The 14,965-nt window shown below is 41.1% G+C and overlaps 1 protein-coding gene across 1 annotated transcript in view; it reads left to right on the top strand.

The window, feature by feature from the left end:
- The window catches only part of SPATA16 (spermatogenesis associated 16), a 320,380-nt gene that overhangs the window by 169,164 nt on the left and 136,251 nt on the right, over positions 1–14,965 (top strand). Inside the window, exon 4 of the mRNA XM_075555593.1 lies at positions 11,656–11,740. Within this exon, the coding sequence (XP_075411708.1) occupies positions 11,656–11,740 (85 nt within the window). The remainder of the gene's footprint in view (positions 1–11,655; positions 11,741–14,965) is intronic.

Here is a 14,965-nt window from a genome sequence, read left to right as displayed (position 1 = left end):
TGGTATAACCAGGTGCGCAAAGTAGAATTGGGGTCACGATAATTGGGAGGGGAGGAAGTGTTCAGGATCTAGAGGAAGGTTGGAGTTTCATTGTTGCTACACTGAACTCTGAGTGACTCATCTCCTCCCCACTACCCCTCTGCAAGGGATGTCCAGCTGTCTACAGATGGGCATTGGGTTCCCATCACGCACTACCCCTCATCACGGTGATGTGATTCTCACCACCACCCCGCCTTTGTTGTTTGAGACCTGGTCTCTTCTGCCCTTCAAGATCACCCATGTTGGTGTGCTGCTTCCGTGTGGGCTTTGTTGCTTCTGGGCTAGATGACCGCTTGTTTGCTTTCAAGCCTTTAAGTCCCCAGACACTATAGCTCTCAGAAGCCGGGTACCATCAGCCTTCTTCACCACACTTGATTATGCACACTTTCGTCTTCAGCGATTATGTGAGGAAGGTGATCACACAATGATTGTTTTTGTTCCTTGGTGTCTGCTATATGGTCCATTCAACACCTTGTATTCACTTAGACCGTGTGCTTCTTCTCTGTGGGCTTTGTTGCTTCTGAGCTAGATGGCCACTTGTTTGCCTTCAAGCCTTTAAGACCCCAGACACTATATCTTTTTGATCGCCGGGCAAACACTGGGGGCGTGCAATGGAGCAGCGGGGAAGCAGAGCAAAGGGATCCCGAGGGAGTATAAAGGATGGACTTTCAGGCCAGGACGTGGCACCTCACAAGTTACATCTAGAAAACACTCCTAAAGGCCAATGAACTGACCTTGAACTACTAGCAATTTTTCTTTTATTATTTTGCTATCTTTTTGTTTTGTCTTTTTTTTTTACCTTGTAAATTTTGTATGTTAGTGGCTTTTCTGATTATCAGTGTATCAGTGTTGCTGCTGTCGAAGCCATGTTCATATGTGCCACTTAGGCACTGTCAAACTCACCTGTGTTTACAAGCACATATTATTATTTCGGCAGGTCCACCTAGACATGATAGGCTGGACAAATAATGAGAGAAGAAAATAATGGGACCAACGGTCCTGGAGGGACATGAGAGCATGGGAGGTAGGGGAAGGGAGGAGGTGCCGCCCAACACAGGGATATGGGAACAGCGAGTGGTTCAAAACCAGAGGAGGGAGGGGAGGGGAGGACTGGTAGGGAGTGCCAAGGGCAAGGTAACTGAGAGGAATTACTGAAACCAGAATGAAGGCTGAACATGGTAGTGGGATAGGAGGAAGGTGAAAGGAAATAGAGGAAAGGAGTAGGAGGCAAAGTGCATACAGAGAAGCCTAAATACAGACATGTACATATGTAAATATATTTATGATTATGGGAGCAATAGACCTATGTGCATATATTTATAGGTTCAGTAGTAGGGTAGCAGATGGACATTGGGCCTCCTCACGCATACTCCCCCAATACAATAGCACCTCGCCCTGCTAAACAGCCATTGCATGATACCCACCTTCCCGACATGATCACTGAAGACAGACGTATGTGTAAGCAAACGTGGTGAAGAAAGCTGATGGTGCCCGGCTATAAAGCTCTTTTCTGTACACATATTAGTGTCTATGAATTTGTTTTTCTAGTCTACCCAGACTAACACAGAAGATCAATGTGACTGCTGTGGGATAAATACCTAAGTCCACAAAAAGATGTTTCCTCTTCGTGTGTGTGTGTGTGTGTGTGTGTGTGTGTGTGTTTGAAAGATTCTACTCGCTCAGCTCTTCTCCCCAATGAGAATGAATGCTTTTTAGAATTAGTGTGAATTACATTCAAAAGGAATAAATATACACTTTGCATCAGTATTATTTCATGTAAAATAAAGGAATGTATCTGCATATGTTCTTGAGCTTTTTAATATACAGTAGGAGGGGGGAAATCCCCAAGGCATGGATATACAGAGGCCTCTGCAGTTAGAACTACACAACAGACCAACTTCTTCTAAAAAGTGCTTGTCCTGGACACATCAATGAAAGACTGAAGTCAAAGGCAGTAAAACCATCCTTTACTTCTTGAGAGATGTCAATTTCCAGTGACAATGGGGAAGGGATGGGGTAGGGGGACTGGGGAATTTAAACAAGTTGAGAAACAGCCATGACCCTTATGACAAAAATCGGACCTAGAGAGAAAGATGGACGTGAATGGGGTTAACTTAATTAATCTAGCTGAGAGAAGATTCATAAATGATTGCATAAATATTTAGAGTTGCCATTCAGAAAGCAAGGCATACTCGGCTGGTAACTCAAACTTCCCACCCTCCATGGGAGAAGTGGCCTTGTGCTGTCTGCTTCCTTAAGATCAGTCCCACTGCCATTGCTTTAATTCTGACTCAGAATAACCCAATAGGCCAGCATGGCACCGCCCTCTTAGGGTTCTGAGGCTGTAAATCTTTATGGGAGCACGCAGCCTCGGCTTTCCCTCACAGAGAAGCTGGTGAGTTTGAACCCCTTACCACATGGCTAAATGCCCAGTGCATGATCAACGATGCCAGCAGGCGCTTCCCCTGTAAAGATTACAGCCTAGGGAATTCTATACGGCATTTCTACTCTGTCCTGTAGGGTGACTATGAAATGGAATCAACACAATGATGCACAATATCCTTTAAAGGCTGTCTGGTCGGATTGCATTCGCACTGGAGAGAGAACTAAAACCAGCCGATTAAAACTGCAGAAGATTCTATTTATGGCCATGAGAATCGGGAGGCAGTGGGGAAAGCGGAGCAATGTCCTTCTCTGGAGGTCTTTAAGACAGAATAGATTCTCATCAGTCTCATTTGAAAGGTTTAAGTGTGAGATGAGCAGAATCACTTGTCAAGGTCCCAGCCAGTCAACCTGAAGAGACCGCGCTGATTGTGCGCTGTGGTTTCCTTTTGTTTGCCCATAGCTTATTGTTTCACACCACCCTGTGGCCACAGCGAGTAGAAATGTTATAACTTCTGAATCTGAACTTAGGGCTTGAGAAATGCCAGCCGCATAGTCTGCCATTACAATTGCACCGTCGGTTAAGAAATATTCAACCTGTAAAAATTACCTGATTTGAATATGCCTGTCCATCAGGATCCTTTCGTGGTATTAATTGGGGAAAGAAAACTGGTCTTATTCATAAGGATATGTCAAGTTCTTTAATAGTGTCTTTGCAATCCTATGGGGACAGGAGGCTATTCACAATAAGCTGAGTTCATGACACAGAAACCTTTTCGTTTATATGTGTATGTGTTTGAAAGCCTGACATTGACCCTTTTATATGAGTATCAGGTAAATTAAATGTGACTTCAGACACAGTTTTGTAAAATGAATTCACATATTGTAACAAAGGAGTGAGCTATAAATTTGCTGGCAGGGAACCAACAATCTTTGACATATGACTGACGGCATCATGTTAAAGATAATAATATTACATACAACATATTAAACTAATATGCTTTCTATTACCTTTCATCTTTTATTTGGGTAACAAACAAGAACATTATCTCTTATTAAGCTCTCATGTGAGCACTGGGTTGCACTAGGTTCCATATTGGACAAATTAAATCAACACAGCTCATTGTGTCACTGTGTCTATTACCACACACAGAAAAAGTAACCTTCGGTTCAGTATGGACAGCGGGATTGACAAAAAGCCGGACTTCATCTCTTAGAATCCTAGCAAGATGTGGAACTTCACAAACCTCGAATTCTTTCCAGTAACAGAAATGATAAATAAAATTTTTAGTTTAGATAAGTAAATACTGTGTGATCATGAATGAACTCAACAAATATTGAGTTGGTCACCATGCCAAACAATGCCCTGGGGATAGAGCAGTGAATAAAACACAACAACCTCTGCCTCCAGAGAACTGGCTAGTTGCCATTGGGTCAGTTCTGATTCATTGTGACCCTGGATATAACAGAATGAAACCTGCCTGGTCCGGCACCATCCTTACAATCGTTGCTTTGTTGGAACCCCTTGTTGAGGCCACAGTGTCCATCCATCCATTTCATTGAAGCTCCTCCTGTTTGTTCACTTAGCCTCTGCTTCATTAAGCATGATGTCATTCGATAGGAATATGTCCTTCCAGATAGCCTGTCCAAATAAGTGGTTCTCATCCTCCTTGACTGTAAGGAGCATCCTGGTTGTACTTCTTCCAAGGCAGATTGATTGGTTTTCGGGCGGTCTGGGGAATACTCACCACTCTTGCCTGGTACTATATTGTTGCCGTTGCTGTCCCTGTTAGGTGACATCACCTCAGGTCTGACTCTCAGGTACACTAGAAGGAAACAATGCTATAATTAAAAGACATTCATTCTTTATGCGTCCCCCTTATTTTTTTGTCCAGCTTTTTCATGCATATGAAAAAGGTTTGTTTTAGTTTAGTTTAGTTTAGTTTAGTTTTATTCTCCTTTAAGGGAAAGACTACCAGGTCCTTCTTTCTAGTCTTGGTCAGTGTGGAAGCTCTGCAGAAATCTGCAGAGGCAGTGACTTATTGAACATGGCTCTTCTAGCCAAAGTCTCTAACGCCCACCACCAACCTTTTCCTGCATGTGTCTGGTAGAAGTGGGGGAAGATACTGATAGGCTCCACCTGGTGTTGCAAGCAGGGTTCCTTAGTAACATCCTGATGTGTCTCAATTGAGCCTCTGAGAAGCAGAAGAAGGTATCGCATTACCTTGCAAGAGCTAGGAGTGGACCTGGAGCCAAGATTCCTGTGCAGTGAACCTCCTGAATCCAGATGATGACTCTGACATAAGAAGAGCAGCAGCAGAACCAGGAGCCAGAGCATGTAACAGAGGGATGCACTTCTCAACCCACGGAGCAGCTAAAGATGAGTGTTTGTGCAGAAAGCCGACTCACACAGTGGAGTACCTCTTGACACTTAATTGGGGAAATTGTACTTTCTCAACCATAGAATCAGATCTGGGTGCCTTGGGGCTGAAGCTTCCTAGAATGGGATGTATTTCTTTCTAGAAGGGGGTACCTCTGGGCCACTGAACTCAAGGAGCTGGATTTGCTGACCCCAGGGCTTAAGCTGAATGCCTTCAGCAGTGGTGGCTTGCATGTTGCTGTGATGCTGGAACATGCAAGCCAGCATGGTATGACAGACTGACAAACAAATAGCGGTCAGGGAGTGTACACTGTAATAAGAAGCCAAATGGTAACTACTTTTGGTTTTAGCGGTCGTGGGGCCTTTGTTGCCGCCCTTCAGTTCTGCCAATGAAGCACAGAATCCATGCTAGACCCTTCCAAACCGATATGTACATGAAAACCCATAGCTGTATTGGATTAAAACCTTATTCACAAAACAGATGCGAGAACACAGTCGTTATATCAAACTGTTGTCGAAGACAGTAAAAAAACACCAAGAAAACTAATGGAATAAAATGCTATCCTATTCGCTGTAGGTGGGTACTATTGATAATGATGTCAGTCCTTCAGACATGACCTGCAGGAGCTGAGTAAGGGATTCGTGGAGATGGTAGGGAAGGAACATGCCATAAGAGGGATGGTGGAGTGCAAACTTCAGGAAGCGACAGTATGCCTGTTCTTTCTCAGGAACGGTAGGGTAGACCGTTTAGCTCGTGCAGAGAGTTAAGGAGGCAGTAGTAGGAAATGAGGTCAGAAAAGTAACCTGTGACCAGATGATACAGAGCTTAAATTTCACTTTACTCCGAAAAGTCTTGAGGTTTTGAGAAAAAGATTGACCTGCTCTGCTTTAACTCTAATAGGATTCATCTAACTGCTCTGTGGAGAATCGTCATAAGGAAGAAGGTAGTTCTGTTAAATGGTCATTGCAGTGATTTAGGTGAGAGATGCTGAATCAGGCAGTAATGTTGGAAGTTGCAAGAAGTAGCAGACAACCAGACAGGGATTAGATAGAAAATCCGAGAACTAGAAAGGTATAAAATGACCCCAAAACTTTTTGCATAAGAAATTGGGTGGATGGAGACAATTGGGGGTTGGGAAGACCAATGAGATTCTCAGTTATGAAAATGCTCTGTTGAGATCCCTATTCGGTATCTAAGTAGAGATATTGAAAAGACAGCTTCTATTAAACATCTGGAGAACTGAGAAGCGCTATGAACTCAGGGTATATGAGTTGTCAATATATAGATGTACAAAGAGCAGAAGTCAAAGGATTGAGGCAGAGAACACTCCACGTTAGGAAGCCAGGGAATTTAGGAAATTGATGCCAGTCAAGGAGGCCCAAGAGAGCAACCGGGAAGACAGAAGGGAAACCAGAAAGACTGCAGTTGTAGGAGTGAAGTGGGAAAGTGTGTCGTGGAGGTGGGAGGGAATGATTGTGTCGCTTGTGTCTACGAGTACATGCAAAACGAGGACGGAGAGTGGAACCATTACATTTAGCAACATGGAGACCATTAGCAGCATGGACAAGGGCATTTTCAGTGAAGTAGCAGGTCTGAGAGCCCTACTGGCGTGAGTTAAAGAGAGAATGTAAAGACAGAGACCACACACGGGATATGCATGCAGCCTTCTTGGGAAGAGTTTTTACAAAGAAAGGAGAACCAAGGTGATAAATGGATGTGAGAGTGGATCAGGAGAGGTGGTTTTGCTTTCTTTGAGGAAAGGGGAAAACAACAAACTCTTTCACTGGGTGATGGAAAAGCTCCAGGAGAAAGTGGAAAGTTGGAAGAGAGGAAAAGGGGCGGCAGAAATGCAGAGCAATGTCTGTGGGCAGGTGTGACGGCACATCTGGTACAGAAATGGGCCAATCAGACTTACCTTTGAGCCTGTAGAGTGCTAAACATGATGCTTAAAGACTCAAAGCACACATGGTTCAGAACCTACTTGCCTACTATCAAAAGGTTGAGGGTTCAAACTCACCCAGGGCCATCTTCGAAGACAGGCCTAGCAATCTGCTATGAAGGGACTCAGCCTTGAACACCTTATAGAGAGGGTCTACTGTACACATGTGTTCGCCTTGATTTAGAAGCGACTTGGTGGCAAGTAACAACAACAAGTTAAGGAAATGCTACAGTTCTTGTGTAGCTCCAGACTTCAGTAATTAAAACTAAGTTGATTTAATATTGATGATGAGCTAGAGGCAGAAGCAACATGAGGCCCCGTACTTGACATGGAGAATATTGAGTGTGCAGCTAAATAGAGGTATCTGAAGGAGGGTAGGAAGAATGATGGGCTACCCGGTACCGTTGATTCATGAGTAAGTCTGTCAGGGTCAGTGTCCCACATGGTACTTGATTCATTGTAGAAGTTCAGCAGATTAGTTAATTAATTTTGCTGTGTATCAGTTCAGTGTGATCCCTTCTTGCCTCAAGACTGTTTCTGGAGTGATGTGATTTCCATGTTCTGCTCATGTTCTCCCACTAGTTTAGACAGGTTTGTAAGGGTTGAGCTCCAGGGCAGAGCTGTAATGGGGACCTAGAAAGTGAACTGGGGAAAGTGACTGAGATGGCAAAAGCCTAGGTACCATTTCCACTGGGAAGAAGATGGAGTTGAAGTGCTGCAATCGGTGGCTGTATCTACCATGAACACACCTGCAGGCCCAGCATGGAAGGAGATGACTCAGACCCAGAAAAGATTCCTCATACTGGTCAGCTTTATGATGTCATAGTTTGTTAGTGAATAAAACTTTCCTTTTGTTTTTATAACAATGAGCTTCAGCATGCCATAAAGTTCCATGAATCCCAAATCTTTACTTGGTTCAATATCAATTTGGAAACGTGTTCTTGGTAAAAGGCTTCAGCCCCCAGGGATGATAAAAGCACACTTCAGGGTGTTGAGGATGTATCAGCCCATTGGGACACTGTATCTTCACAGAGAAAGCAACTTTTGAAAATGATAGCTTCACAATGAGCTCAAAACCAAATCACCACCAGCAAAAAGTACAATAAAACCCTAGAGGCCAACTTTGATGATTTATCTCCTTTCAGAATTATTCCATTCCAAGGATGACGATCCCCAACATTATGCCAACTCGATAAATCTAGTTTACTGGACTCAAGCCACCGTGTCTTTAATCCAGGATCATTCTTTTCCATTTTTGCATGTTTCAAAAATTTTAAGTATCATTCCAGAACCCTGCTAGTAATGTTAGCGTAATATATCACATTGTCCCAGAAGAGAAGATCATGGACTTAAATTATTGAAGCAGGCCTAAGGTTGAAAGGTATGGAAGCTGGCAGCTGACATACCCCACAAGACACTAAGTCTGGTGATTTCTTTAAGTTAGCATGCCAACTCTTCCAAATCTAGTCCACAACATATGTGTGTGTTGATGATGTTGCCGTTTAAACAAAGTCCAATCAGGACACCCCCAAACCAACCCCATTGGCATGCCGTCAATTCCAACTCATAGCTACCTGTGTAGGGTTTCTGAGACTAAATGCTCACAGGAGCAGAAACCTCATCTTTTTTCCCCACTAGAGCAGCATGAAGCGCTGACCTCGCGTTGGGCATTGTGCGTTCATCGACACAATGCCTAGCCCTGGGGACCCCTAGACAGACTCAGCTGTTTGCAAACCATCTACCACATGCATGGTAGGAGAAACCCGACAATGGGAGCACTTTGTCACTGAGTCCACCATCATTGTAGATTTGGGGGTGCTGTGCTTCAGAGTGAAGCTTTTACACTTCTCCAGAAGTGAATTGATATGAGGTAAGAAACATCTACATGTCTAACAGACTTCCTTCTTAGGTTTCAGGGAAGGAAAACCCTTCCAACTGTTTCTACCAAAACATAAGCATTTGAAATGTGTTTTCATGGCTCTCTAGACAATATGATTTTCATAACTTGTTTTATGCCCCACACAGATTCACATACCACTACCTCCCCACCCCCAATTTCCACCCCACCCCCAAATTATCTTATCAAAACAGGGCTCTGCAAAATAGAAAGAATTCCTGAAATATTATTTGATATTGTATATTTATTATCATTTGTTTTGAAATATCAATGAAGGGCTTCTTTTCAACACCACGTGATATATGCATTTATATGTAATATATATATATATTGAGCTGGAGAATCTTCCTAGCAGCAGTACTTGTTTCCATTCTTAAATTTTTAAGTCTTTATTTTTGTCTGCCCTCAGCAGGAATCTAAACATTTTAATTCTTCCAACGGGGTGCTATAGTAAACTTATAGCTGCTGTGCCTTAGACAACCTATATTTAGGGAAGGAAATTTTCTAATTCAATTTACAATGATGTCAAGAAACAACACGTATCTGCAGGCAAAGATAAGAAAACATTCAGGAGTACACAGTGATAGCTCCACTTCAATAAATAAAATTTGGTACTAGTGATTAGGTACACAGGATTATTATATGTTTAATTGGCTAACGTGACAATTTGGAATTACTTCTAGTCACATTTAATTGGATTTGGAATCTCTAGAGAGAAGAAATACAGAGGCCTAGCAGAGAAACAGTCATAAAAGTAAACTGTTTTTCCAAAGGGTGCTAAGCAATGAATTAATATCCATTGCACAATAGTTTTTAATATCCCTCAGCTTAATAAGGCTAATTCGGTGGTTATACAGTCTAGATACTAAAACCAATTCAATTAGACACAGATATTGGGAGAGTGGGAATGTTTGTTGAATTTTTTTTTCTTTTCAATTTTAAGGAGGCTAATTTAATCAAAGATGAGTAATCTTTAATTCAGGTAAAACAAAAGATGAGTTTGAATGCCAGTACAAAATGTAGCTATATGTGCTACACATCAACCTTTGGAAGTTCTGCCCCAGCATTTCAAATACCAGTACAGTCCACATGGTGGACGGGTTTCAGTGGAGCTTCCAGATTTAATAAACAAGGAAGAAAGGTCTGCTGGTCTACTTCCAAAATATTACCCTATGAAATTCTTGTGAAAGCATTTTCCCTTCCCCCCAACCAAAAAAAATTTTATTGGCCTATAATTCACATATCATACAATTCAATAGTCCAATCACATCTATAAGACTTTATAAGCATCACCACATAAGTTTTAGAACATTTTCTTCATTCTTACTCTGATAATTATTAAGTCCCCATTTCCCTCACAACCTCCTTAGCCATACTCTCAAGGAACCATTAATCTGGATACAGACTCTATAGATTACCTGACCTGGATTTGATATACAGAAAAACATTTTTTAAACTAACAACAATAAAAAAGTAAAACAGATAAATACACTAATTATAATAATAAAAATAGAACAAATTTAAGTAGCTCATAAGGGAGAATCAAATGATGTACTAAATCTTATCTTAACTGCATCTGCAGCAATCTACTTTCCAGTGCATTCCTCAAGATAATAAGGCCATTCACATCCCTGGTCCATGAGGAGAGGGGCTTCACCAGGGGGTCAATATATATATGTATTCCCCTTCACTTAAAACAAAAACAAAACCTAAAAATGACTTTTAAAAGAGTCAAAAGGGAAATCAAGTGATAAGATATTACATTTGAACCCAACTACATCTGCTGTCATCACCTTCTACAATGCCCTCTGTCAGGTAACAGGACTGTTCACATCTTTCAACTATAATCAGAGGCCTTCACGGGAGGCTTAATCCATGTGTGGACCCTGAATATAGACCTGGGCTTCCGCTGTCATTTTTAGCCTTCTGTTCCCAATGTAAGCTCTGATACCATCCCCTCCTTCATACGTGGATTATATTATTTACAGTCCTTGGATCACACGGGCTGCTGTGCTTCTTCTGTGGGGACTTGGTTGACACCTCACTTAGTGCTTATTTGAAAACACGCTTCTAAGATCCCAGATGCAATTCTTTCTGATAGCTGGGCACCATCTAGTTTCTTCCTCACACTTTTCTATAGCACCCTTTGCTACAGCACCCATATATTTTGTGATCTCTTCATGAAGGCACACATCAAATGAGACCATATCCTAAAAACTTATGGTTCTTAGATTGGGGCTAGAGTTAAGTGCAAGCCCCAATCCATTCATCCATATATGATTTATAAAGCTCTCTGGTTCACCGTTGAAATATCGTTGTCATTGTATGTTATCGATTCTGTCTCTGGGGCATCACTGCCACTGTCCTCAAGTCAATGCTGACCCATAGTGACCTTGTGGGGCAAGGTAGAACTGCCCCAATCCGGCTAATCTTCCCAGAAGTAGAAAACCTCTCAGAGAATACTTTCTGATAGTGTACTGAGATGAACTCGCTAGGCTAGAGGACACTCAAAATACATAGTAGCCACAGCAATGGACAACATAGCAGCAATCATGAAAATGGCCCAGGACCGGGCCAATGCTTCCTTATCTTGTACATAGGGTCACCCGAGTCAGACAGTAACTAACAGCAGTAGCAGGTGCTCTATTAGGTTTGAAGGCTGTTCTGAGTTCACAAAATATATAGTAGTCTATAAGGGCTCTGAAACTCAGCAAGAGGCATCCACACTAAAGCATTCTCTTAAGGTCTTTAAATATTCATATCCTGTACAAAAAGGAAACCATCAAGAAGAAGAATGACTTGTTGCTTCTCTCCTCTAGTTTGTGTTTAGCTACAAACAAAAGTAAACAAAACAACTTCTACATTCTGAAGTGTTCTCTGTGCTGTGCGTACTCTCAGCCGTGTCAAAATTATATACATCACAATAACTTCGTACTCGGTATTTGCATAAACTTCCTGTTGCTGGGTTCCCTCGGGCCTGTAAATTGGTTTTTAAAAACCTCTGTCCTTGTCCTTAGGAGTGCCATGATCGCGGACTACATGTTCTGGCTCTGTGGAGGACGTGAGCAGTATGTAAGCAAGCTCATCAAACTGTATTGGCAGGTAAAAATTGATGTCCCAACTAGGAAGGAGGAGTTCACCTCATATTCAGAACCAAAAATGAAGGATTGGTGCTTAAAAGACTGCTGGAAAAGGTAGCTCTGGGCATATCAATCACAAGGACACTACCCAGTGGTAATGTATTTATAATGAAGCACTTTCCTGAGACTAATTTTAAAGGCAAAATTCAAGTTGTTAACCCTTGGCCCATACTTCAGTTTTACAGCGCAATATAAATTTTAGACATCCGAAGGATTATTTTTCCAGGTATGCTTCTCTAATAACATGATTCTTTAAACTCTGAACGTTGTATTTTCATACATTCTTGTTGATCTCTAGCCAGTGAAAGCAGATTCTAGAAGTAGTGTAGATTATATTATAAATAAAAATACAGAGAACAGGGTTTTGGGGTTGGGTGTAACCTACTACTTAGAACACTGGACCGACAACAACAACAACAACAAACCCCAGCAGAATTAGAAGTCATACCAAGAGCCAATCAATTAGATTCTAAGAAGAGAACCATATTTTATGAGAGTTTTAAAAAGAACTTAGAATCTATGAGTTAAATCACCTTCTTAACAAATCTCCTCCCCTATCTAACTCAACTAGCAAGCTCTCCTAAGTCATCAGTAAGTGTCTGCTACAATATACCCAAGTCAAAGAACTCACATACTCCCAGCAAACCACATCCAGTGGTCTGATGATTAAACTGTTTGTTGTTTAAAATGACCGTGTCCTTCCTTGAAACATTGATTCCATTGTGAATAGAAGCGGTTCCCATTGTGGCCGCATAGACCAGATAGAGACCTCTTTCACAATGGAAATTGTTCAAATCTTTGAAAATTGCATATGTTCGCCACAATACTCCATTGTCTCTTCTGCAGTCTGAGGTGGGGGGTTGGGGTGCTGTTCTCTTGTACTTAAAGATGGCTTTGATTTCATTGAATTTGAATTTTTGGATAAATGATAAGAAAAAGTTACTAATAACAGGAAAGTAAAAAGTAATCTTCAGTACCCCATTTCTCCTTCTTAATTGTCCCCCCTTTCACTATCTCCTCTTCATCCCCAATTTTCTCTCTTTGCCTCATGTGAAATCTTCATTGTCTCAAGGTTTACTCCAGGTTATCCCTACCTGTATACCACCTCCCTTGCAGATTTACTCCCCAGCTCAATCCAGAGTCATCTCAGATAACCTGGGTAAAATGGGCCTTCTACCAACCAACATAGCTAGGTGGCCTTCCATTGAGAACTTGTAAACCAATACAAATTCAACAAAGTCATTTTTATGAACATCATAAAATGTTCACTAAAACACTGTGCCTTCTGAATCAAAGGAAACGTGAACACTGAAGGGCCTATAAAAATACATAATAAAGTAAAAGGTTGCCCTATTAAATTGCAGGCAATATTTAATGTAAATTTTTGGAGCTCAATCCTAGCTATCATGCAGAGCGCATTGGAAAGCGGATGGTTGCAGATGCATTGAGGTTAAAGTTTAGCACCCTATCAGCTGATCCTCCCTTATGAGCCATTTAAATTTGTTCTAGTTTTTAACACTTTCTACTTTCTTTTCTATTGATATTTTATCTGTTTTACTTTGTTATTTTTATTAGTAGAGTTTAGTGTTTTTCTGTATATGATCCAGAATAGCTGAATCAATAGAGCCAGTAACTGGATTAATGGTTCCCTGGGGGTATGGCAGGGAAGGTTGGAGAGAAATGGGGAGCTAGTAACCACTAGTACAAGAATGAAGAGTATATTCTAAACTGATAGGCTGATGACTATACAACTCTTCTTGTTGTTATTGAACTATTTAATTTCATGGTATATGAATTATATGCCAATAAAACTGTTGTAATAAAACCTCTGGATTAATTCTGCTATATTTGAGACCTCTTACCACTACAAGGAAAAATCATTTTTATTGTCCTAATATTATGAGAATTTTATGGCTTTCCTAAAGGAATCTAGAACATGTTAATAGTAACACTTGCTGTGGGCATCTAACAAAATGTTTGAAAAGTATCACAGCATGTGAAAAATAAGCAAATAATATGAGCTATGAATAGACAGAAGGGAGAGGGCTTTCAGATTCCAGAAACTTCTTGAGACAGGTGAAAACAGAGCTGAATCTTAGAATGAATCACGTTTAGAAGCCTGCCATAACCAAACCCCCAATGATTGTTTAAATTGATTCATTTATCCAGTAAGTATGAATGTGTTGAATATATTGTGTTTTCTACGTTGAACTAGAAAAAGGTAGATTCTATTTTGATGTGATCTAAGCCAAGTTAAGAGATTAATATTTTTGTATGTTTCTTTAGTTTTCAAACTTTGAAAATACTATATTTTTCATCTCAAACTAAGAAAATATCTCCATGCATAGTTGCTCTATAGAACGATTTTTTAAAACAAGCATCTTTTTCTTTGTATTCTCTTTGTCGCCTTCATTTTTACATACTTTGATTAGTGGAAGAGGACTGAGGTAGTTAGTTTATTGTGCCAACGTGACTGATAAACACATGTGGGCTTAATTGAAGGGCAGAGAGATAAATGGCCCAGTGAGCCTCACCTTTCGAGTTCTTGGGTCTCTTGCTTTGTGATGGTTGGACCAGGGTGCAGCTGCCTTAGCTAGTTCCCTGCTTCAGCTGGCAAGGCTGACTTCCTGCAAGACATCCTTGAGGAGAAGCCACATGGACCTACCCCGATGCAGCCCTGGATGCTGGAGCAGCCCTGCAGAGACCCCCGCCAGTACTGCGATGCTTACACAGTCACTGATTCGGCTTTCTTCCAGCAGTCGGCATCATAGTGTGTGTTTTGTGAGATGGAAGAGGACATGGTGAATTGGTGTCAGACATATGGGTTAATGGGTTAATGTTGGACTTGTGGGCTTGGGCAGCACTGGGTTGGGATGTTTTCTTGATGTGCACTTAGCCTATAAAACTCTGTCTTATGCATGAGTTTCTGTGAATTTGTTTCTCTAAAGTACCTAGACTGACACAAGGACCTTTGTCTTGGAGTCAGATCAGATACAGGCCAAGTTAAAATACCTATTACTTCTCTAATTTAGAATTACAACTGAAAGTAAGAGGTGATTGGAATAGAACATTTGAGAATACTGATTCATTTAAGCAGTAAAACCCCACTGTTGTAGGTGTATCCAAAAGTGATGTTATAAATTTTCAGAAAACAAAAATCTTGAAGTTGCATCATAAATATAAATCC

Source organism: Tenrec ecaudatus, chromosome 8 (genome assembly GCF_050624435.1).
Source record: "Tenrec ecaudatus isolate mTenEca1 chromosome 8, mTenEca1.hap1, whole genome shotgun sequence".
Classification (NCBI taxonomy): domain Eukaryota; kingdom Metazoa; phylum Chordata; class Mammalia; order Afrosoricida; family Tenrecidae; genus Tenrec; species Tenrec ecaudatus.
Note: the sequence above shows the minus strand (reverse complement) of the source record. Positions and strands in the feature narration are given on the sequence as shown.